The sequence below is a fragment of the Epinephelus fuscoguttatus genome, linkage group LG17 (assembly GCF_011397635.1).
Source record: "Epinephelus fuscoguttatus linkage group LG17, E.fuscoguttatus.final_Chr_v1".
Taxonomy (NCBI): domain Eukaryota; kingdom Metazoa; phylum Chordata; class Actinopteri; order Perciformes; family Serranidae; genus Epinephelus; species Epinephelus fuscoguttatus.
In genome coordinates, this window is record NC_064768.1 from 19,652,615 (window position 1) to 19,675,536 (window position 22,922).

At 41.3% G+C, this 22,922-nt stretch overlaps 2 protein-coding genes across 6 annotated transcripts in view; both read left to right on the plus strand.

The window, feature by feature from the left end:
* Positions 1–11,388, plus strand: part of ash1l (ash1 (absent, small, or homeotic)-like (Drosophila)) — a 41,539-nt gene extending 30,151 nt beyond the window's left edge. For 3 of the 5 annotated variants that reach the window (XM_049601758.1, XM_049601760.1, XM_049601759.1), the window contains exons 19-27: positions 159–291; positions 1,450–1,722; positions 2,069–2,155; positions 2,317–2,407; positions 3,683–3,821; positions 3,981–4,153; positions 4,474–4,640; positions 6,351–6,834; positions 8,872–11,388. In XM_049601758.1, the coding sequence (XP_049457715.1) occupies positions 159–291; positions 1,450–1,722; positions 2,069–2,155; positions 2,317–2,407; positions 3,683–3,821; positions 3,981–4,153; positions 4,474–4,640; positions 6,351–6,834; positions 8,872–8,963 (1,639 nt within the window). In that variant the 3' untranslated portion in view covers positions 8,964–11,388. The remainder of the gene's footprint in view (positions 1–158; positions 292–1,449; positions 1,723–2,068; positions 2,156–2,316; positions 2,408–3,682; positions 3,822–3,980; positions 4,154–4,473; positions 4,641–6,350; positions 6,835–8,871) is intronic. The other 2 variants (XM_049601761.1, XM_049601762.1) reach the window with 1 other exon arrangement.
* Positions 11,389–12,043: 655 nt separating this feature from the next.
* Positions 12,044–21,279, plus strand: lrrc71 (leucine rich repeat containing 71). The gene is made up of 16 exons (XM_049603192.1): positions 12,044–12,202; positions 12,892–12,930; positions 13,016–13,150; positions 13,418–13,528; positions 13,707–13,782; positions 13,879–13,953; positions 14,105–14,173; positions 14,304–14,463; positions 14,552–14,635; positions 14,777–14,851; positions 15,874–15,966; positions 16,084–16,185; positions 16,283–16,309; positions 16,411–16,522; positions 19,865–19,950; positions 20,639–21,279. Exons 1-16 carry the CDS (start codon positions 12,133–12,135, stop codon positions 20,723–20,725), a joined length of 1,401 nt encoding a protein of 466 aa, XP_049459149.1. The 5' UTR covers positions 12,044–12,132; the 3' UTR covers positions 20,726–21,279.
* Positions 21,280–22,922: the final 1,643 nt, after the last annotated feature.

Sequence of the window (22,922 nt, forward strand, 5' to 3'; positions counted from 1 at the left end):
CCTTTGCCCATCCCTAGTCTGAGCAATCAGATCTCAGGGTAGATTAGAGCTGTCCTCTTGTAATCTGATCACCAAGGAGGACGCATGTTAATACCAAGTGTAAACATTGCCTTAAAGAATTTGCAGAAACTAATCCTGCTGTTTCTGTGTGTCATCAGGAACAGCCAGTACTATGAGAAGGTGTCTGACCCTCTGGACCTCAGCACCATCGAGAAGCAAATCCTCACAGGCTACTACAAGACCGTTGAAGCGTTCGACACAGACATGCTCAAAGTGTTCCGCAATGCTGAGGTAGGCATGTTTTTCCATCAGTTAGTAACATTTATGATCCCCTGCTATTTTTGTCTGTTTACATCCATAATTTTATAGTTGAGTCATCTGAGCTGCACATGTTGGGAGAATAGCTGAGTATTTGAAAGGATCAACGAAAACCAAACTTACACTCAGTGCTCCTTTTGTATTAAGTGCTATGGCATCTGTGTTTGACCAGTCAGGAACATTAAGCCTTGCAAGCATCACCTTTAATAGTTCCTGCACCACCAAAAAGTACTTCTCCAGAGCAGGGACTTCTTGTACACCTGGAACTATCTTTTAGGAACCAAATTTCATCTCTGGTTCCATAGGTCAAATCTCAGGTTTAGATACTGAGTTCTTTAAAAGAATCTTGGTCCCCTGGGGAAGTTCTTACACCCTTTTAGCTGGTGCTGCAGGAGAAACTGCCAAGAGAGTAATCATTTGAAAATGATCTATCTATCAAACAAAATGCTTAATCGATGTTCTCTACCTGTCAGATTTATGTCAACAGTCATTACAACAGTCAGTATGATGAATGGATGAAGGCATAGGCTCGTGCAGCATCCAGTGTTCATCATTTAATAACACTTATCACAAGAACACTTGTGAGTCTCTCCAGTTTGATCCCAGATTCTTAGAGCCCAATCAATATCAAAAAGCTTCATCAAAATAATCATTCAAGCTGTTACTCTGCAGCTCTAATACATTCCTCCGCCCACTCACTCAGTTAATTTCTTTCTTCCCGTCTCGCACACAAACACCTCCCAAATGGGATGTAACTTCATGACTGCTGATCCACTGCGCACACGTTGCAGGCCCTTTTGATTTACATCTGTATGGCTTAGCAGTTTAAACAAGTGCCACTTGAAACCTCTCAGAGGAGCTTACTCTTCCAGTCAGAGACATCTGAAGTGGACGTCTAAATTAGATTCACCCTTTGGTCCCAACACCCTGTTTGCTAGACAGAAAAAGAAGTGTGAGAGGAATGGGGTTTGTTGTTGGATTCAGAGCTGTGACGTGCTGTATCGTCTGTTTGTGCGTTTGTGCTTGTTCTGTGCGTCAGAATACACAGACACATGGAGATGCTTTCCTGTTGTGTTGTTTTAGGCATAAAAAAAGTAGCTGGATTTACAACTTGCCTTGTTTTCCCACCAGAAATATTACGGCAGGAAGTCATCGGTCGGCAGGGACGTGTGTCGGCTGCGGAAAGCCTACTACAGCGCTCGTCATGAAGCCGCTGTCCAGATTGATGAGATCGTGGGCGAGACCGCCAGCGAGGCAGACAGCTCGGATTCGCTGGAGCGTGACCACGGCCACCACCACGGAGGAGGAGGGCCAGGGTCCCATGACAAGGACGACGACGTCATCCGTTGCATCTGTGGAATGTACAAGGATGAAGGCCTGATGATCCAGTGTGACAAGTGCATGGTAAGGAGCAAGGTGTCAAACACATGTAACTGAAAAAAAGGGGATGAAAAATCTATATTTAGGCTGGCATAGAGAGATTTCTTTTTTTAATTTGATTGGTTGATATGTTACACCTGTTTTAGTGAGTGCTCTCTCTCTTGAGGCTCCAGCTAACTGGAGAGTACTTTGTCAAGGAGATTGTGCATTCAGTCCTCCTGTGTGTATTTTCTATTATTTTTAGAAAGCAAGGAGGGTTACAGATATTGATTGAAACTACCACAGTGACTGTGGAAACCACCTGGGGAGTAATTGATTCAGCTATCCATTTTTTGCTGTCTTGTGATTCACCAATTGTTTCTGTCACTAGGTGTGGCAGCACTTCGACTGCATGCGGCTGGAGACCGAGGTGGAGCACTACCTGTGTGAGCAGTGTGAGCCTCGGCCTGTAGACAGGGTGAGACTGTCCCTCCTGAAACACCTCTGAATGCTCAATGTTTAAAACAGTTTTTCTTCTTAAGACAGTAACATTTATATCACCTAAGTCCCTGTCTGCACATAAATTATCACAAACCTCCTCCATCTGATCTCACCCATGATGTGTCATTGTTGTTACAGGAAGTTCCCATGATACCCCAGCCTAGCTACGCCCAGGCTGGCTCTGTCTACTACATCTGCCTCCTCAGAGACGACCTGCTACTACATCAAGGTATAGAAACAATAAAAATGAGCAGCCATGAGCTCATAAATGCTTGGAAAGGTCCAGTCCCTGTAGTCCCCTGAAAATCTTGTTTTTGCAGACCTCCAGTGGTTAACTTCTCTCTTAGCTGCAGTGATGTGTAAGTGTACTCCAGGACAACCTGACATCACATGAGGTGAAACAGGACTGGAACTTTCAGTCAGAGAGGACAGAAAGACACTGATTTTCAGCCTGGTGTTGAATACAACTTGTGGCATTTTCTTGTAAATAAACAAAGGTTATGTTTACATAGAATTCCCCTTTTCCTCCGAACTCGAAAGATTATTGGCATTCATTCCCAGGAAAAATGACTCTGCAGTCATGGATGGATGCTCTAATTAGCCATGATTTTTGCCCCTTTTCAAGTGTGGCCATCTGTAACTTCTGCAACTCTTTGTCTGCTTAGCCACAGATTCTATCCATCGCTGTCTAAGCAGTGTTCAAACATTGCTCCAAATTAGTTGGCACAGAGTTCGAAAGAAAGATCGAATAAGTAAGAGATGTTTAAAAAAAGAAGAATCTACCGTGACATTTTCACTGGACACCATGCTGCTTCCTGCTGTTTACTAACCCTGTTTTCCGGTGCGTTTGTGACCTCGAACATGACACACCAGCCAAAACTTTTCTTTCTTTCCTCATGAAACATATGCTATACTTTTGTTTTGAAGTATTTTAAATCCTGCAATGTTTACATCCAAAATGAACTAGTTTGCTGTCTTCTGTTTTCTTGTACATTGCTGCATTTCTTGGCAAGTTGAGCCAGTTATAGATTAGTGGAATAGTCTGAAACAGCTTGCAGGACTGTGCATCGCATACCCGTGTGAAGCAATACACAGTGTGTATGTGTCAAACAAAACAGGGACCCACTGCTCCACAGTGATACTAGAGGTCAAAAAATTCTCAGAGTACCTTTTAGCCTCTCTTTAAGCTATGATTATTACAATTTAGTCAAAACAATTCAAGTGAGTTTTATTATTGCAAAGGTTTTGTGGAACAATAAGAAGCTACGTGTTGTATCACAAGGTTAAACTGAATCTTGTATTTGCTTTGTGATTTTTTTTTTTTGCCTCTAAACATTTTGACTTGCTAAAATATGATCCTCTCCACAGTTGGGGCAAAGAACTGTTACTGCACTGAGATGTTATACTCTACCTGTCAGCTGACTTTTGTGTCAAGCAGTCGATTTCCTGTAAAATCTCACCGTTGTAGACAAGTAACCTGTCATTGTCTGTGTCTTGTGTGCAGGTGACTGTGTGTATCTGATGAGAGACAGCAGACGCACACCTGAGGGCCAGCCTGTCAGGCAGTCTTACCGGCTCCTGTCTCACGTCAACCGAGAAAAACTCGACATCTTCCGGATTGAGAAACTCTGGAAGAACGAAAAGTAAGTCAGTCAGATGTCATATTATTGAGCAGCTAGCATCATGTACTATAGATACCTGCCAGTGAGAACAGGTATGTGCTTGTGGATTATTGTTGTGCTTATTAAGTTATATTACATTATTTCATTTGCTGACCTTTTTTATCCACTCAAACTCTAAAGGGGTGAGAGGTTTGCCTTTGGCCACCACTACTTCCGTCCTCATGAGACGCATCATTCTCCATCGCGGCGGTTCTATCAGAACGAGTTGTTCCGCATGCCGCTCTATGAGATCATCCCCCTGGAGGCAGTGGTGGGAACCTGCTGTGTCCTCGATCTCTACACTTATTGCAAGGGTGAGGGGTGAACACACGTGCAAACTCACACATGCTAGTTTAAATGAAGTTATTAGTAATTCCTTTAACAACTACTGCTGAGGTTTCTTTGTTGCTTGAGTGAAGCTCAGTGAACTGTGAAAAATGAAGATGTGCATGTCTCAGGTGTTAATGTGTGTAAATATAAATAAAGCAGGACAGTGCTGATAAATGAAAGTTAATGATCTCATCACAGCTCAGCTCTGACCTCAGAAAAACATACCAGAACAAATTTACAAATATTTTACTAGACATAAATTACAGAAGTTCCAGGCTAACACAAAACATGTTCCTTCCGACAGGACGGCCAAAGAATGTAAAAGAGCAGGATGTGTACATCTGCGATTACCGCTTGGACAAGTCGGCTCACCTGTTCTACAAGATCCATCGCAACCGCTACCCAGTCTGCACCAAGCCATACGCCTTCAACCACTTCCCCAAGCGGCTCACACCCAAAAGAGACTTCTCGGTGAGAGTGATGGCGGGTCTTGACAGGGTGGGGCTGCTCCCCTGGGATCTGTTACTGATTTATAAACACCAAAAGATATTTTAAGAGTGGAGGTAATATTACAGCCCAGGGCACATTCTGCCTCGGCACCTCCTTGTGCTCAGTGTGAAGGCAGCCTGCAGCACAGTCACAGGTGAAGGTGGGGTTGACGTGACACAAATTAGCTTTTTGTTTGCATTGAACCACATCCAAATATATGTGGAATGTTGTGGGATTGTTTTCATGTTTTATACCCACTGTTAATTGTAATGCCAACTGACTTGAGGGCAGATGACAGCCTCCCATTCAACTTTAATTAAATACGTACAGCAGTTATTCTACACCGCAAAACTTTAAGCAAACTGGAGAGTGATTTCCTGATCACTTCTCAGTTTTTAGTTTAATGTTGTTAAGTTCTGTTTATTTTTCTTTGTTTTTACTTCTGTGAAGGAGTTTTACTGCATTTAGTCTCGCATAGCCAGACTTATCTCCAAACTTTGTTTTAGCGCTGTGCCAGCGCTTGAGAAAGGTCTGCCTCAAGCCATGGTAATTCTGCACTAAGGGAGGTGAGTGCTTGCATTAAAACAGCTAAAACCCCGGAAAAGAGAACGCCACAAATGACATTAAAGGATGTTTTAGTGTGTAGATTGTGAGCTCAGAGTTTGTTGCTGTTTCATACACAGCACTAAAACTAAGTGAAGAGTTAGGCCTGACTATGAGAGACTAGGGTTGGGTAACTTTCACATTTGAACCGATATGAATGTATGTCTACTTGTCCAGTATTGATACTAAGTTTTTACCAAAAAACTGTACAAACAGAATTGACTAGATGCTGAAACTATCGTAGCAGATGCGCCGCAGCTATAATCTTAGCTCGCCGGGATCCCGACGGAGTGGCCACAGAGCCGTGGCTGGCTTCACAGCTTTAAGGCACCTCTGCTCAGCTCAGTGACCTAGCGGTAGAGTGTCCTCCCTGAGACTGGGAGGTCGTGGGTTCGATCCCCGGCCGGGTCATACCAAAGACTATAAAAATGGGACCCACTTGCCTTCCACTCAGCATCAGCGGTTGGAATTGGGGGGTTAGATCACCACATGATTCCCAAGCGCAGCACTGCTGCTACTCACCGCTCCCTCGGGATGGGTCAAATGTGGAGAACAAATTTCATGCACTCAGGTGTGTGACAATCAGTGACTTAACTTTAACTGCAGGTCTGAAATCAAACCTGGCAGCTCAGCGGACCGCTTTCGCCAGCCTTGGAGCTCTGTGGCTGGCTTCCAGGCTTCAGGGTGCTCCGCTGCACTTTGTCTCTTGTCTTAATCTGGCATTCTCACCCAGATTTGCTCTCAGGTTCCGACATTTGACACAGATGGTTCTAACATGATTCGGTACTCGGTCGGCACCTTTAAAATCATTACCATTTACATTTTAAAAACAATAACAGGCAGGAAGTGGAAGGGGAGGAGAATTCTTTTTGAAATAACTGGTTGATAGCAGGCTTATACACACAGTCTTCATCCTGTGAGTCAGACTCCACTGCATTGAACTAGTTCACATCTGTGTCAGGTCAACTCACAGGAACGTATTTGCAATTTGCAAACCGTGATCATTTGAAACCCAAGTCAGCTAAATCAAGTCACGTTAAGTCTCTGCAAATGCTTTTCAACCTGGATCTAATTGTGACATTTTTGCAGCCTCATTACGTCCCTGACAACTACAAGAGGAACGGGGGCCGTTCTGCGTGGAAGAGTGAAAGACCAAAAGGAGCTGGAGGCTGCGAGGACGACGGCTCCTCCTGCGAGCGGGGCGACGACTTCCCACCTGAAGCTGAGGATGGGAGAGGAGAGGACGACGACATGGACATGAATCCAGAGGATTCTGAACTTCTTTCAGCCAAGCCCAGGAGAGCAGAACGGGAAGTGGAGGGAGACGACGACGAAGATGAGGAGGAGGAAGAGGAAGGGCAGAGGTCTGAAGAGCGCAAGGAGCTGGAGGAAAGTTCTGCAGAGAGGATAGGGGAGATGCTTGAACTGCCGTCGTCCTCGGCCTCCTCGCCGCTGCACCACCCAGTGCTGGGCAGGCGGGAGGCCCAGAGGGAACGACTCAACAAAATTCTGCTGGATCTGCTGCACAGAACTCCCAACAAGAATGGTGAGGGACCGGGAACAAAGCAGGGGGGTAGGTCAACAGATAAATTAGGGTTAAAGTTTCACTTGCATCCTTAAAACATGTTGGATCACACATTTTTACAGTATTCCTGAATGGTTAAGTTCAAAGTTGGGGCAAAAAAACCCTCTCCATTAAAAGGAGAGGGGGATCAAGACAAAGTAAAATCTGCAGCTCAGATTCAGTTGTCTTTCAAGCATTCATGTAACAGATGGGAACCTCCGTTTTCAAATCTGCTGCTTTGTCTCAGTCCCTTCTTCTCATGCAGTGTTTCAGTCTGTTGTGTTACTGCTTCAATCTGCTGCTGACTGTATTATGAAAACTGCACCAACTTTCAACAAACATTCAGGAGCTATTCTCAGTGTGTAAAGGATTAGTCTGGTGATGTGCTGTGTTTTTCTTACAAACCAAAACCAACAATGAGTTCATCCTACACGTGTTGCAGGTGTAGCCAAAGACTGATACAGCTTATTCCTCTGAGCTATATGTTGTCCAGAATATGATAAACATAGGCACCATTTATTTTGAGTCAATCCCACAAAGATAGTCTGTTTTTATGGAATGCCCACAAAGTGTCACATCCTTTTACGCTGAGGGGGAAAACATGCTGAAGAGTTGCTGTGTAGCTTTCTACACGTGAAAGCTTTTTTTCCCATGTTTTTATGTCTAAGTGACTAATGGGAACACCTTGTTTTAAAGTTCTTTCAGTACTGAGCGAGAGCAACAGCCTGGCTGCAATGTAAACACAGCATGTTTACACCGTCAGTTTACAGCCACTAAAAGTGCTTGTTTTGAGCACTGACAGGCTCAGAGCCTTACTATAAGTGTATGACATGATTATTGAAAGGATTCCTACAGAGATAGACCTTTTTCTTTAAGAGTAAGATCCTTTTTATTTAACCAGAATTAGACCCAGAATCGCTATCCCCAAAGCCCATCAGACTCCATTTAAATAATCAGTAATTTTATCATCTTAAAACACACTTAAATCAAAGTCAACAACCAGCTTGGTTCATCGTTGCCAGCCACCAGAAACCCATAGTTCTGGTTACATATCCCTGTGTGGTAACATTATATCACATGATCAAAACAGGCTAATGGCACTGAGTAACATTAGCGCTGCTATACTATCTCAAAACATGCAAGTCACTAAAACATACTAGTCTATTACATCATAGCATTAATGGCCATAGGGTACTGATATAGTAAATTTGATAATCATATCTATAGTAAATGTAACAGTGTCTCTTATGTGATTTTAAAACCACACCTTCCCGGCATTTACAGGCTGGGGAAAAGGACTGTCTTCCTCCTCGCCTACACCGCCTTCACCACGCCCCCAAACTATGACTAGACACCGACTGTATCGATATACCTTTCTGCTCCGAATAACTAGTCTCCAGCAAATTGACTTTTTATTCCTGTTTGAATACTGTTCACTAAAAAACATAGTTTAAGGAAGCCAAGTTTTTCTTTGCTTTTCTTTTTTTAAGGCTTACACTTTTGGTATAAACAAATAGGCTAGGGGCCGAGTGCCGCAGACAGGGAAGGGAAGTCAGAGAGAGTTGAGATACAGTATAACACATTATTGGTTTTGGTCTTTCATTGGATTTCTTGACAATAAAATGCAGAATATTGCCAGCCTGCCTCAGCTTCACGGCAAAATCCTTCCAAAGGCACCTCTGAGCTTAAAGCATTTGTTGATAGAGCACAGCAAAGGAATGAGTCAAGTTTGACTTTTTATTTGTAGATTAATTGTAAGACCAACAATAAAGGAGTATAGCAAAACTTGGAATGACTCGTGGAAAGGATGGAACAAAATTTGCTGACACCTGAACACACCTGTCAGAGGTCTGAGAGGTGTGTTCATGGGGCTACAAACTGTTTTGGACATCAAGTCTCTGAGTTTTTGAGCACTTGAAGCTTGATGCATCAGTAACAGAAGAGTCACATTTGCCTACCTTTGTTGTTTCTCTTACATGATACACTGTGTGTCAGCTGTTTCCGTCTAACCTCTTATTTCTCCCTCTTTTTGTGTCCTTCCAACAGCCATAGACGTCTCTTATCTCCTGGAGGAGGGTGCAGGGCGGCGGCTACGGCGACGGACGCTTGGATTCGGTGATTTCGTGGGCAGGAAATAACGTCGCTGCGTGCCTGTCAAGCACACTGCCTTTTACTTACGCGAGCAAGGGGCAGAACATGGAGAGACAGCAAGAAGGGGAAATGCAGCATTGTTGGTTGTCCGACCATTAAAGGACCACAATGCATCCCTGGGGGCCTCTTCCAGTTTACCTCTTCCAAGACTGTAATCCTGAGAGGGTGGAGGGGGTTTGGAAGCGCTGACTCCATGGCAATTTCAGCTTTTCAAGAGTTCTCAAGGAGCACGAAAAGAGAGCTGACCAGGACTTCTTGCTTATTTAAGTAGTATGATGCAAAACCTGTTTTTTTTTTTTTTTTTTTTTTTTAAATGAACATAGGAGAAATAACCCATGCACTTAAATGCATTGAATATTACAGACATGGGTGAATGAATTCCCTTACCAAGCATCAGAAATGAAACAAGTGGTACTGAATAGGGATGGACAGATGGAGGGAGGGATGGTTTCAGTCAGAGAAGATGTGAATGCTGGAGAACTGTTCCCCCTAGTGGGACCTAGCTGCAATGACAAAATATAACAGATGAGAGAGGATAAGCGCCGGGACCGAGGGGAGGGGGGAGGATGGCATAGGAGAAATGTAAGTTGAGCAGTGTGCTCAGATGCTGCTCATGAGAGAGACAGAGAGCGAGGGTAGTGAACTGCACTTTTGGTACCATGGATATTGTGAAGCTCTGTGTAATGTATCTATAACGAAAACACACTAACACTCACAGTATTGGATGATGCAGTCTGAAAAAAAAAACGAGTTAAAAAAGTCTATTATCTTTTTCTTGTTATACTGTAGTACGTCATTTAGGAACAGAAGAGGCCAGGGGGTGGGGGGGGGTGTGTTTGTTTTCAGAGTAAGGGGTGGGGAGGGAGGACTGAGTGTGCGCTTGTGTCAGTCAAAGTGTCTTGTTGAGGTTTTGATTTTAATCTTTGATTTCCTTGCGAGGCAGTCAGCTTCGCGCCCTCTTTTTTGAAGTAACATGATTCACCAGCTTAACTAAAATCAGGCGTGTCGGGGGGACACTGGCTTCAACTGTAACGCCTTACACAGCCGTGCTCTCTGACTGCCTTGTGTGCGAGTGTGTGCGTGCGTACGCACTTATCGTGTGTCTGTACTCTGCCAGATTTCTTGAAGATATACCTTTTTAAAAAAAAAATTGAAAAAAAAAAATTAAGGGCTCGATGGCAATTAACAGTTTTAAGAAAACTATGGAAAACAATACTTAACATAAAATGTATCGTGATGGTCATATTTTCTTATATTCTGTGAGACGGGTGGGGTGGTGTATACTGTATATTGGGAGGGGGAAGGGACTTGAGATGTTTTGTTGTCTTTAGACTATGTTCCTGGTTGCCATGGAGAATGTTTTAAAAAGAAATTGTGATATTTGATGAGATTTCGTTTTCTTTTCCCCCCCAATTGCCTCTGCTAAAAAGGGACAGCCTGCAATGTCCCAGTGCGGTTAACTGACAGAGAGGTGGCGAGAATGAGACACTGACGGAGGGAGAGAAGAGAGGGAACGGGAAGCTGTACAGTGCCAAGTTATGTAAATATACACACTTTACATTGAGGAGTGTCTCCAAAAGCAATATCTTGAAAAATGGATTTTGTTTATTATTGTACTGTACAGGACTCAGCCCTAAATGTATTATGATTATTATAATAATGATAATATTATCATTTCTTCCGTTTGTATTACTATAATGAAGACACTTAAGCTTGGAGGAAAATGATTTTTTTAATGTCCAGAAAATCTCACCGTAATTGTCCTGACGACATAAAAACTTAAGCTGAGTTTTCGTTGCCTATAAATGAAATTCATCTATGTACTGCATGAGTGAGATGAGCGAGAAGAATGTCAAACGGACACAGAAGGCATTGGGACAAGACAGTGACTCAGCAATGACACCTTTGTCACTGAATATTGTTAATAATATTACTTTTAAAGGAGAAATGTACTCCTTGTTTTTTGCTGCAAAGTGTTGAACACTAAAAAAACAAACCAACATAAAAATGTTATGATATTTTTAAAAATGGTGACAGACACAAAAGTAAAGCTGTCAGCCCAATATCATGTTATTATTTTTTGTTTTTTCTTTCAAATAGGAAATGGTTCCGTTTTGTGATAGCAGTCATTGTATGATGCTTGTACTTGTATTTGTGTGTTTTTGTGTGATTCGTTTAGTTATTTTTAGACAATCACAAAATAAGATGCAAGCATTGTAAATGGCAGACTGGCGGACATTTTGTGATGTGTACAGTTTGTCAAAAAAACCTCTTCCACTCGTTAAAAGTTTGTAATTATGATTCTTAAGTCATGAAAAATGCTGTTGGTTTTTACTTTTTGTTTTATATTTGTTTTTGTTTTTTTTGTTTGTTTGTTTTTTTAATAAAAAGCACTACATTATTGTGAATACACTTTATGTTGTCATGTTTTTAATGTTCTTTAGACAGTTCACAAAGAAAAAGATGCAGCTACATGTTGAACATGTGTGCTGGTGCTCTGCCTAGTTTATCACTAATGTGGTTTGGAGTAATCTGAGAAAAGTTAAACCATGTTCATATCTTTCATATCTTAAAATTAAAGTGTCATAGTGAATAACATGCATGTATCAACATCAAACTCCACGTTGACCAAAGACAATGTGCAGGACATACAAGAGAAATGCTTCATTGATCATATTCTCATCCAGTCCACAGTCAATAATCAACGTGAATTTGAAATATTGATATAAATTAGCTTCGTCCTCATATTCATAGTCTCCTGACAGGAAAAGCTTCACAGTGAAATCCACTGTTACGGCACCAAACAGTCAAATGGAAACTCTCGCGATATTACGACAATAAAAAGACAATGAGTTACACGACAGACTGCCATAACATTTTACTGTTCTGAATACCACTACTAACATTAAGGTTACACAAACTACGTTAATATCTCCCAACAAGCAATGCTTTACAAAAATAATTTCCAAATACCATGGGCGAAAGGAAAAGCACCGAGTACCTTTCCAGAAGTCTCGCGATGAATCCCACAGGTTGGACTGCGAGTTGGTTACCGTGGTAACGCCAGTATCGCCCAGGGGTTCGTTTAGGTAGGAAGCAGTACAGCGACGTTAAGTTAGCTCATTTATCCGATGATTTAACCATATTTCGCCAACAATGTCTAAAAGGGCAGAAAAGGAGAAAAAGGGGAAAGCAAATACTAAGGAAGAGACCTCGAAAAATACAGGTTAGATGAGTCTTTCAACAGCAGGTCGGGTAGTTAGCTTGACAGCCCTCTTCGGACAGACCGTTAATGCTAACTGACATTGTTGAGATCACTTTTAAACTGTTATTCAACTGTAATTATGAGACACAGGCTTTTAATGATAACATAGCAATACAAAGGGGGATGCTGCAATTGTTTGCATAACTTTTTAGTGTCTATAACATTAACTTGCCTGCTATTTTGAACCTAAGGTGTGGGATTTAAATTGACAGGTTTAGTTAAATACACAGCTATTAAAATGGCGGTATTATGAGTAGTTAATACCACACTTAAAAAATACTTAATTTAAAATGAGTCCACCATTCATAATTTCCATATGTACAAAACAAAACGATGTCTTGTATCAGGCCTACTCGTCTATTCTTGATGAGATGTTGTTGAGTACATTTTACAAAGATGTCTTCAGAGTAAAAACAGTTTTAATGCCTTTGGGCTGCAGTGTTAACACATTAAATAGCTTTACTCAAATCATTGTCACAGCTGGACTGTACTGTAACCCAGCATGTTCTGAATCTTGGTAGAGGTCAGGGGTGAAATATCACTCTCAGTCTGACGTTGCCATAACAACTAATGATCTAGTGGACCAAAAGTGGTTAATAAAAAGAAGAAATGCTCAGTGGGTGTAAACTCTAACCTTTCTGTTATTTTAGGACCAACTCCAAATGAAAAATTGCCTGTTGAGATCTTTGGTAAGTGACATTATTTGATGTTTTCCTTTCTTTTTTGTCCAGATGAGAGTTTTGAGGTCAGTGCTTCAAACCCTTTATCCCACAGGTGAATATCAGTGCTCGGGCAATGTGGAGATTGACTTTGCTGGACTTTGTGCTCTTCTGGACATAAAGGATATCCCCGCTGTTATCACCAAGCAACCAGCCTCCCCCACTTCTGAAACTGCAGGAGAGCATACAGGTAAAGAGAGCTGCTCCTGATCTTAACACACCTACTGATATCTTTTTACCCTGTATAGAAGACTTGTATAATTTCCAGTATAGGTTTGTTCAATGCACCTAAAATGATGTAAGCGGACATTAGGTGAATTACATTGGGACCTTGGGACATTTAGTTCACTGGAAATATACTTTACTGTACAGTATGGATCATTATATAACAAGTCTAAATGTAATAGTCAATTTTTCACTCTCAGTTCAATTATAATTGTCATAATTACACCTTCAGGTCATGGCCAGTCACAGACAAATGCTGCACCTTCCTGGTGGTCTAAGCGATGCCTCCAAGTAGAGCTGGAGAATGAAGACCCCCTCAGCGCCAAGCACCTGAAGATTTTCGGTAAGAAAGAAACACCGTAAAGAAATATTTACAGCAATATTTGTCTCTGTATTTACAGTTTTTTCTCCTTTTAAAGTGTCATTTGAGTGTCTGAGCAGTCTGCAACCCTCGTATTTGATGTCATCCAGTATTTGTAGTGGATGTTGGAGAAAACATAATCTATTTTAAATACTCACAGGATGGAAGGTAGATGAACAGATTGCCAGAGTGCTACACAAGATGCTTCCCTCATTGAACAAGCTACAGCACCTTCAGTGAGTAATGAGTTGATGTACCCCTGTTATAGGGAACAGGGTTACAGCTGTCACTGTTTTGTTCTTGTTTGTTTGTGTAATCCTGTCTTGTTGCAGGTTTTGGCAGGCGGGTCTGTCAGATCGAATGGTAATCTCCCTCATGAACACAATATCACTGTGCTCAAACCTCAGGTGAGGTGATTCTGCTGCCAGTCCCACTGTGAGACTTTGTTTTAGAGACAAAATGTTGTAGATCTGGAGAGAAAACAACACCACAGTATGTTGAACATTATCGGTCAGACACTGAGAATTATTACTGCTTCCCCTCCTCTTTGTTTGTTAGGACTGTGACACTGCAGGGCAACCCTCTTCCAGAGCAGAGCTACCACCTTCTTCTCTCTGAAGCCAGTGTGTGAGTCACCACGCAGCCACATGTATGGCATAGTAGTACAGAAATAAACCTTAATTTGCATTCACACTCACAAATAGAAACACAAACATGCCTGAATCATGTCATGTTTTTTGTTTTTTTTTTTGTCAAGCCTCACTCACTTGTACCTGAATAATAACCGGATAGGAGACGAGGGCGCTCGCCTAATTGGGTTAGCTCTCTCTACAACCAGATCTGCTAATAAAAACCTGTTGGCACTCAATCTAGCCTTTAATTCTATTGGCAATGCAGGTGCTGCACATATTGCACAGGTATAACCCAGAACTGACTCCATACTTTTTCCTGTATGTTCCCCTCTTGGTCACTGAGGTGTTTTCTTCCTCCTGTTTTGTCTCTCAGGGCCTGCGGTTCAATCGTTCTTTGCGCTTTCTCTCACTGTGCAACAATCAGATTGGAGACGCGGGGGCTGCTCATCTGGCTGCGGTATCCGTTTACATTAAAGATTTTAACCTGGGACATAATGCATTTAAATCAGTGGTGAAGTTGTTTTAAATTATATTCTGCTTATTGCATTATATTATGTAACTTAATAAGGCTCCACACCTTAACCCCTGTTGTTTTTAGATACTTGGTGAGTTTGCTCTCACTCATGAAGAAGTTGTGGAGAGGAGGAAGCTGCTTCTGAAAAGAACGCTCTCCGTAAGTGTAGCAATTTGTAACATTCATGGCGGATAATGAGACAGTGGGCCACGGGGCACAGGTATGCAAAAGGCCCCGCCACCTCTGCCACACAGAAAAAAGACACACAGATGTGGTCTATGGGTGGTTTTGTGTCTCTTTGTAAACATTTTGTTTATTTGAGGTAGTTTTGTGTCTTTTTGGTTGTGTCTTTTGTTGTTTTGTAGTCATTTTGTATCTCCTTGTGATTATTTTGTGTCTCTGTGGTTGTTTTGTCGGTTTTGTAGTTATTTTGTCTCTTTGCAGTTCCTTTACATCGCTTTGTGTTTTTTGTGTCTCTTTGTAGTCATTTTGTCAGATGTTTTTGTTTTTTGAAGTTGTTTTGTGTTCTTTTGACGTCATTTTGTGTCTCTTTCAAGTAATCATGTGTCCCTTTAAGTTAATGTTGTGACTCTTTGAAGTAATTTTGTGTCTTATTGAGGTGATTTTGTCTCTGAGGTAATTTTGCATCTTTTTTGGTTGTTTTTTTGTTTCTTTGTAGTCATTTTGTGTTTCCTTGTGGTTGTTGTTTGTCTCTTAGTCATTATTTTGTCTCTGTGTGATTGTTTTGCCTGTTCTGTAGTTATTTCGCGTCTCTTTGCAGTTCCTTTGCATCTGTGTTTTTTGGAACTCTTTGTGGTCATTTTGTGTCTCCTCCTGGTCGGTACGTGAAAATTTGAGTGACCTTTTGCAGGAGATGACCAGGAGAGCCCCTGACACTTTGAGCCTCTGGGCCTTTGCCTTGCAGGCCCAATCAGTAATCATCCATGCTACCATTAGTACCCACTCTACCTTAAAAATAATCCCAAATATCAAGGTGTCCTGTTCAAAAAGTAAAGATTTACTGACATTACTCTGCAACAATGCCCTCATTTAAAGGTTTGAACAGGTTTTCACAAGCATATAAGTGCAAGGACATGTTATGAGACATTCTAATAATCACATTTCAACATACTGCTCTTGCTCTGTTTTCACGGTCATCACTAACTGGTGATTCTTTCAAGGCTGATGCTGACCAGCGTGCTGATCAACTTCCCTCAGTAGCCAGCAGCAGTTCACTGGGCATCAGCAAAGGGGAGATCAAAGACAAAAAACAGGTAACGTGCCAAAAAAAAGAGTGTAAAATAGACAGGAAATGAGAAAATATGGTTTAACTAATTTTATATTTGGTTTGTAAATCGTGACAAGTCATCTTGAGATCTTTACACTTACAGAAAGCACCCAAAAAGGACAAAGATAACCCAGAGTCTAACAAGAAATTCAACAGTGAAGACGGCCAGCAGGGGGGAAAAGAGAAGCAACTATCTGCACAAGAGGTACCAGAAACATGCTAAACTAAGAACCATATGGATATAAACATGCATAGTACAGTACTTTAAATAAATCAGTTGTGTCACTTTGTTTTTTCTGCAGGATAAACCAAGTACCTCCTTGAATGAGGTTTGTTTGATGCAGTTGTCTGTCGAGCAGAAATCTTCTCAATGATGACGATGATTTGATCATCTGTCAGGCACTTGCTCACGTCTGTCTCTCTTTCCCAGCAAGGACAGTTGGTGAAGATAGTGAACCCCCTGCTGGATGAGCCGGTGCAGTACAGGGACGGGGAGCTTTTTCTGCCTGGAAACACGACTCTCGCCTCCCTCAACCTAGCAGGTCAGTAATGTTGGTGGTGTGTTTATCTCATCTTGAAATTAAACATCCGATCTGGAAACCTGACACATAAAGGTGTTTCCAGTACTGCCACAGTTAAGATTGAAAACAGGAATATTTAAATTCACGTCACAGCAGCTCAAAGCACAGACAGAAAAAGGAGGGTGACAATGTTACTTGAGTAAAATTAAAGATGAAAAAATATAAAATATGTGTAAACAGTATATATATACAGTACAGGCCAAAAGTTTGGACACACCTTCTCATTCAATGCGTTTTCTTTATTTTCATGACTATTTACATTGTAGATTCTCACTGAAGGCATCAAAACTATGAATGAACACATGTGGAGTTATGTACTTAACAAAAAAAGGTGAAATAACTGAAAACATGTTTTATATTCTAGTTTCTTCAAAATAGCCACCCTTTGCTCTGATTACTGCTTTGCACACTCTTGGCATTCTCTCCATGAGCTTCAAGAGGTAGTCACCTGAAATGGTTTCCACTTCACAGGTGTGCCTTATCAGGGTTAATTAGTGGAATTTCTTGCTTTATCAATGGGGTTGGGACCATCAGTTGTGTTGTGCAGAAGTCAGGTTAATACACAGCCGACAGCCCTATTGGACAACTGTTAAAATTCATATTATGGCAAGAACCAATCAGCTAACTAAAGAAAACGAGTGGCCATCATTACTTTAAGAAATGAAGGTCAGTCAGTCCGGAAAATTGCAAAAACTTTAAATGTGTCCCCAAGTGGAGTCGCAAAAACCATCAAGCGCTACAACGAAACTGGCACACATGAGGACCGACCCAGGAAAGGAAGACCAAGAGTCACCTCTGCTTCTGAGGATAAGTTCATCCGAGTCAGCAGCCTCAGAAATCGCAAGTTAACAGCAGCTCAGATCAGAGACCAGATGAATGCCACACAGAGTTCTAGCAGCAGACCCATCTCTAGAACATCTGTTAAGAGGAGACTGCGCGAATCAGGCCTTCATGGTCAAATAGCTGCTAGGAAACCACTGCTAAGGAGAGGCAACAAGCAGAAGAGATTTGTTTGGGCCAAGAAACACAAGGAATGGACATTAGACCAGTGGAAATCTGTGCTTTGGTCTGATGAGTCCAAATTTGAGATCTTTGGTTCCAACCGCCGTGTCTTTGTGAGGCGCAGAAAAGGTGAACGGATGGATTCCACATGCCTGGTTCCCACTGTGAAGCATGGAGGAGGAGGTGTGATGGTGTGGGGTGTTTTGCTGGTGACACTGTTGGGGATTTATTCAAAATTGAAGGCACACTGAACCAGCATGGCTACCACAGCATCCTGCAGCGACATGCCATCCCATCCGGTTTGCGTTTAGTTGGACGATCATTTATTTTTCAACAGGACAATGACCCCAAACACACCTCCAGGCTGTGTAAGGGCTATTTGACCAAGAAGGAGAGTGATGGAGTGCTGCGGCAGATGACCTGGCCTCCACAGTCACCGGACCTGAACCCAATCGAGATGGTTTGGGGTGAGCTGGACCGCAGAGTGAAGGCAAAGGGGCCAACAAGTGCTAAACACCTCTGGGAACTCCTTCAAGACTGTTGGAAAACCATTTCAGGTGACTACCTCTTGAAGCTCATGGAGAGAATGCCAAGAGTGTGCAAAGCAGTAATCAGAGCAAAGGGTGGCTATTTTGAAGAAACTAGAATATAAAACATGTTTTCAGTTATTTCACCTTTTTTTGTTAAGTACATAACTCCACATGTGTTCATTCATAGTTTTGATGCCTTCAGTGAGAATCTACAATGTAAATAGTCATGAAAATAAAGAAAACGCATTGAATGAGAAGGTGTGTCCAAACTTTTGGCCTGTACTGTATACATATATATATATATATATATATATATACGTACAGTGCTTAATTTGTAAAATTATAAGTAGGGGAACACTTTGGGCCTCTGAGAGAGCAGTGTTCCCCTACTCCTAAAAGTGGGGGAACACTTTTTTAAGCGGCACTCGAGCCACCTCACTGCGCAACTCCGAACGGAATGGTTGTGACATCTAGTGTTGTCACGGTACCAAAATTGGGACCCACTGTACAATACCAGTGAAAGTATCACGGTTCTGAGTAGTATCATGATACCACAGCAAAAATGAGGCAGATGTGCCTTTTGTCATTTATAAAAAGATAAATCACTTTTCTATAATACATCAATGATATTTCAATGGAATAAATTACTTATTGGCTTCATACTTCAAAAACAGTTTGTGGACTGTTACCTGCCACAGTCCCTTCATAAGTAAAGAACAGTCCCTAAAGTGCGGTGAGGTTTGTGGACTGTTAACTGCCACAAAGAGAGAAATGTGAACGGCTCGTTTCTCCACTGACACGCCACATACCTGTGTGCCACCACGGCTCGGTTGTCCAGGTACTACTGGGCAGTCATGACGCCAACGAAAGAGGAAATTAGGCTACTGGACCTGGAGTCTGACTTCTCTGTCGCTGGTAAGCCGTTATCTTGCGCCACAGAGCCGCCGTAGGCTATTTGACCACCGTATTCCTGTCTGTGACCCCCGTTCAACCCACAACCGGCAAAATTTGCCTTTCGTTTCTGCTGCTGGTTGAAATCTGTACTCACACAGCGTACTGAATGATTTATTTTGCTGGCACAAAACTATTTTTAGTCGCAAATGCTCGCAGGTTGAGCTCTGTGGAAAACAAATCACTGCTGACAAGTAAAAAGAAATAAATAATAACTTTCACTGCTCAAAGATACTCACGTCTGGAAAACAAACCCCTATAGCTGCATATTGAGTGCCAGGTGGCCAGCACGTGCCGTTATTGGACGGCGCATGGACACTCACCCTCTTGCAATTGGATTTTGAACTTATCCCACAGTAGTAGTACGTGAGGCACCGTAGTACTACGGTACTCCACCCTGCAACGCTAGTGACATCAGCCAATACTGTATGTAGTTTATAGATGTGAGAAATTCTAGACCCATGCAAATTAGTTTCGGAACACACCAGGGCCTTTTCTGAAAGATCCTGGTATGCGTTCCAGTACGTTCTGGCTCAAATTATGCACTGTTATATGCTGTTGTTTTAAGTCACTTTATATCACATTTTTAAATTATCTGTAATAATTTTACCTATTTTAATTTGTTTAGAAAAAAAGAAGAGTTTAAAATTTTATTACTTTACTCATTACTTTAATGAAATAAATTAATTTTGTTTTGTATGAGCAGGCTGCTAATTAGCAGCTACTCCTGCGGGGCTCTGCTCAAAAAAAAAAAAAGAAAATAATAATAAATATTTAATTGAAATCGTTATGGTGTGTGTGTGTGTGTGTGTGTGTGTAGGAAACAGGATTACCGAGAAGTCACTGCCTCTTCTCCTGACGACAATACAGGCGCAGGGTGGAACCTTGCTGCATCTCTGTCTGCAGGTGTGTGTGTGTGTGTGTGTGTGTGTCACTTACAGTGGAGTCAAGGGTGTGTGTGGGCATCCATGCACAATTCACTGTAGTTCATAAATTAAACTTGTGTTTAAGTAGTTCAGAGGACTGTTCAAACATTTGTGTACCTTCAGTTAGTTTCACATTTTTGGAAGTCAGTGTTTTTACTGTAAATGATAAATCTGGTTTATTACAACATCAGCTTTAAATAGCTTTGGCCAACATTCCTACTGGTAATAAAAACATTGCTGTCACCGATGTCTGGGAATGTGGCAACATTGCTTCGGGTACATTTTAAATCAGCTACTTTTAACGGTCACTTATTTATTAAAGCAGATTTTTTAAAACCAGAATATTTTTAATGCAGCTTAAGTAAACTGTCTCTATAGTAGCATACTAAGTGCTTTGTTTAATGGAACTTCTGCTGAAGGGCTGGGCAGTATATTGGTATTATATTACTACTGTAATAAAAGAAGATTTTACATATAGTTACATTGTAAGTTTGGTCTTTTCCTGGATAAAAGCTGAATTACAGTAAAGTCATGTAATTTCTGAACTTCCCAGACTGTTCTAGCTGTTCTGTTATTTGCCTTTACCCACTTACTCATTATGCTGTTGATTAACAGTTGCAGATGAATATGAAGATGATTTGTGTGAAGATTTCTTGTCTGTCTTTCAGAGAAACCGCTTCCCTCCAGAGTGTGAGTGTTACGTAAAGATAACAGAAGTGATGGCACCCAGACATCCACTCAGAAAAAAACTCTGAGCAGAGAGTAGGTACAGGGCGTAAACTCTTTACTGTGTACTGTAAAGGTTTATTTGATAATAATCATTAAATAGATATCAATTTTGGCAATGAACTGATGTTTGGCAATTTATTGATATGAAAAAAGATAATTAATAATTTAATTTTTTTGCAATAACATCAGCTAAAATGGGCCATCAGGTAAAATAGGCCATTTAAGGTTTGAGTGTCTCAGCTCTTTAAAAGTTGACAGCCAATGAATGCAAATGATTTCAAACTGCTGCCGCAACAGTATTTGACATGTAACAATTGATTTGATTGGTCTATGGATGCTATGGTGGGTGGGGCAAAGCCTCATATTGAGACTGCTCCAGAGAACTGCATGGTGAGTGCCCTGACATACCAAATCTTAACTGTCAATGATAAGGTTGATAATTCAATAAAAAACAAATGTACATATATAAATAATGATGTATAATACATGTCCTGATGGCCTCCATCAGATATAATGCTAATGTTTTGCTCAATAAAATTATTTTTGATGAAAAAGAATTTTTTGTTAGTAGCCCAATTTACCTTAATGTGTTCAGGTAAATTGGGCCACACATTTCAGCTAAAATGAGCCACGTTCTGAGTTGAGTTTTAGCAAATATTTTGATGGTTCTTCTTATTAAAAAGTATTAATATATAAATATATTATTGTATATTACAGGCCTCTTCACATTTTCCTTTGTAATTATGTATGTGTGTGTTAGCTCTGGTCCAGGGCGCATCGTGAGCTAGCTCTCACTAGCTAGCGCTCAGTCTCTCACACACACACACACACACACACACACACACACACACACACACACACACACACGAGAAAGGGAAAGGTGAAAGAGGCTGATGTACTGTAGCCTAGAAGTGATAGTGGAAGATGGTTAAGTAAAGTAATATGAAACTATAATTACAGTATGGCAAACAAGAAGGAACAGAGAGGAACGGAGAGGAGGAGAAAGGAAGAGAGAGGAAAGGAGAAGCAAAGGAGAAGAGGCAAGGTAGGAGGAAGCAGAAAGACGAAGAACCATGCAAGATATGCCAGGCCCTCTACGGTGACCCCAGTGACGCAAAGGCCAAGGAGGACTGGCTGCACTGTGGGCACTGCAGTGCCTGGTTCCATGAGAGCTGTGGTGAGGAGAACGGAATTTGCGATGATGACGGCTTCATCTGCCAGGACTGCCTTTGAAAACCTGCCTTTGAAAGTGTCAGTCTAAAAGAGTAGTTTTTACAGTTGTTCAGTTTTTATAAGCCTGTGAAAAATGACTTTCACTTTGCAGTTTGAGTGGCCCATTTTACCTGAACACTGCGCATCTCAAAAATGGGGGACAGCTGTAGGGTCTTAACAGTTATATTTTATTACATAAATTCAACACAAAAATACTGAAAACAGTCGTTATTACTCATAGGAACAAAATCAAATGTAATACATTGTTTTTTCTTAGTTTCCCAAGTGATTAACCAAAAAGTGGCCCAATTTAGCTGATATCACCCTATTTTTCTTATATTGTTTAATCCTAAATCTCAGAGCCAACCTCCAAATTACGTCCACTGGGAGGCAGTCAAAGATGTATTAAGGTCACGCTCCCAAGCCAGCTGGACAGAAAAATATGCATTAGGGGCAGCTATGGACATTATGGTATAGATATCTGAAACCACACCTCTTGCCAGGATTTCCTTCTTTAAAAGCTGATTCCACTCTGAACATCAGGAACAACAGGCAGGAGCCGCTCCCTCTTCACATTTCTTATTTAGAAATAGAAGATAATTGTGCATATGTAAAAAGTGAGAGTCCAGGAGGCCAAACTGATTATTAAGTTGTTGAAATGATAACATTTCCCACTTAATATCTGTCCAACTATAGTAATGCCCGCCCCTGGATCTGCGTATGATTAATTTCTTGTAAGAGGGCTTTTTGTCATTCCAAAGGAATTGAATGAAGAGGGATTTAATGTCCCTGAACCAGTTTTGAGGAAATTTTAAAAGGACAGATGCAATAACATGAGTAAGTCTTGCTAATACATTCATTTTAAGTATTTCTGCTCTGCTCCGTAGAGACAATGGTGAGGCTGCCCATCTATCGATGTCATCTTTAACGGATTGGAGGACGGCCAAACATTTTTGTAATGAAAGATATGATATTGACTCCCAGATATTTCATCCCATATGTTTTCTAGAT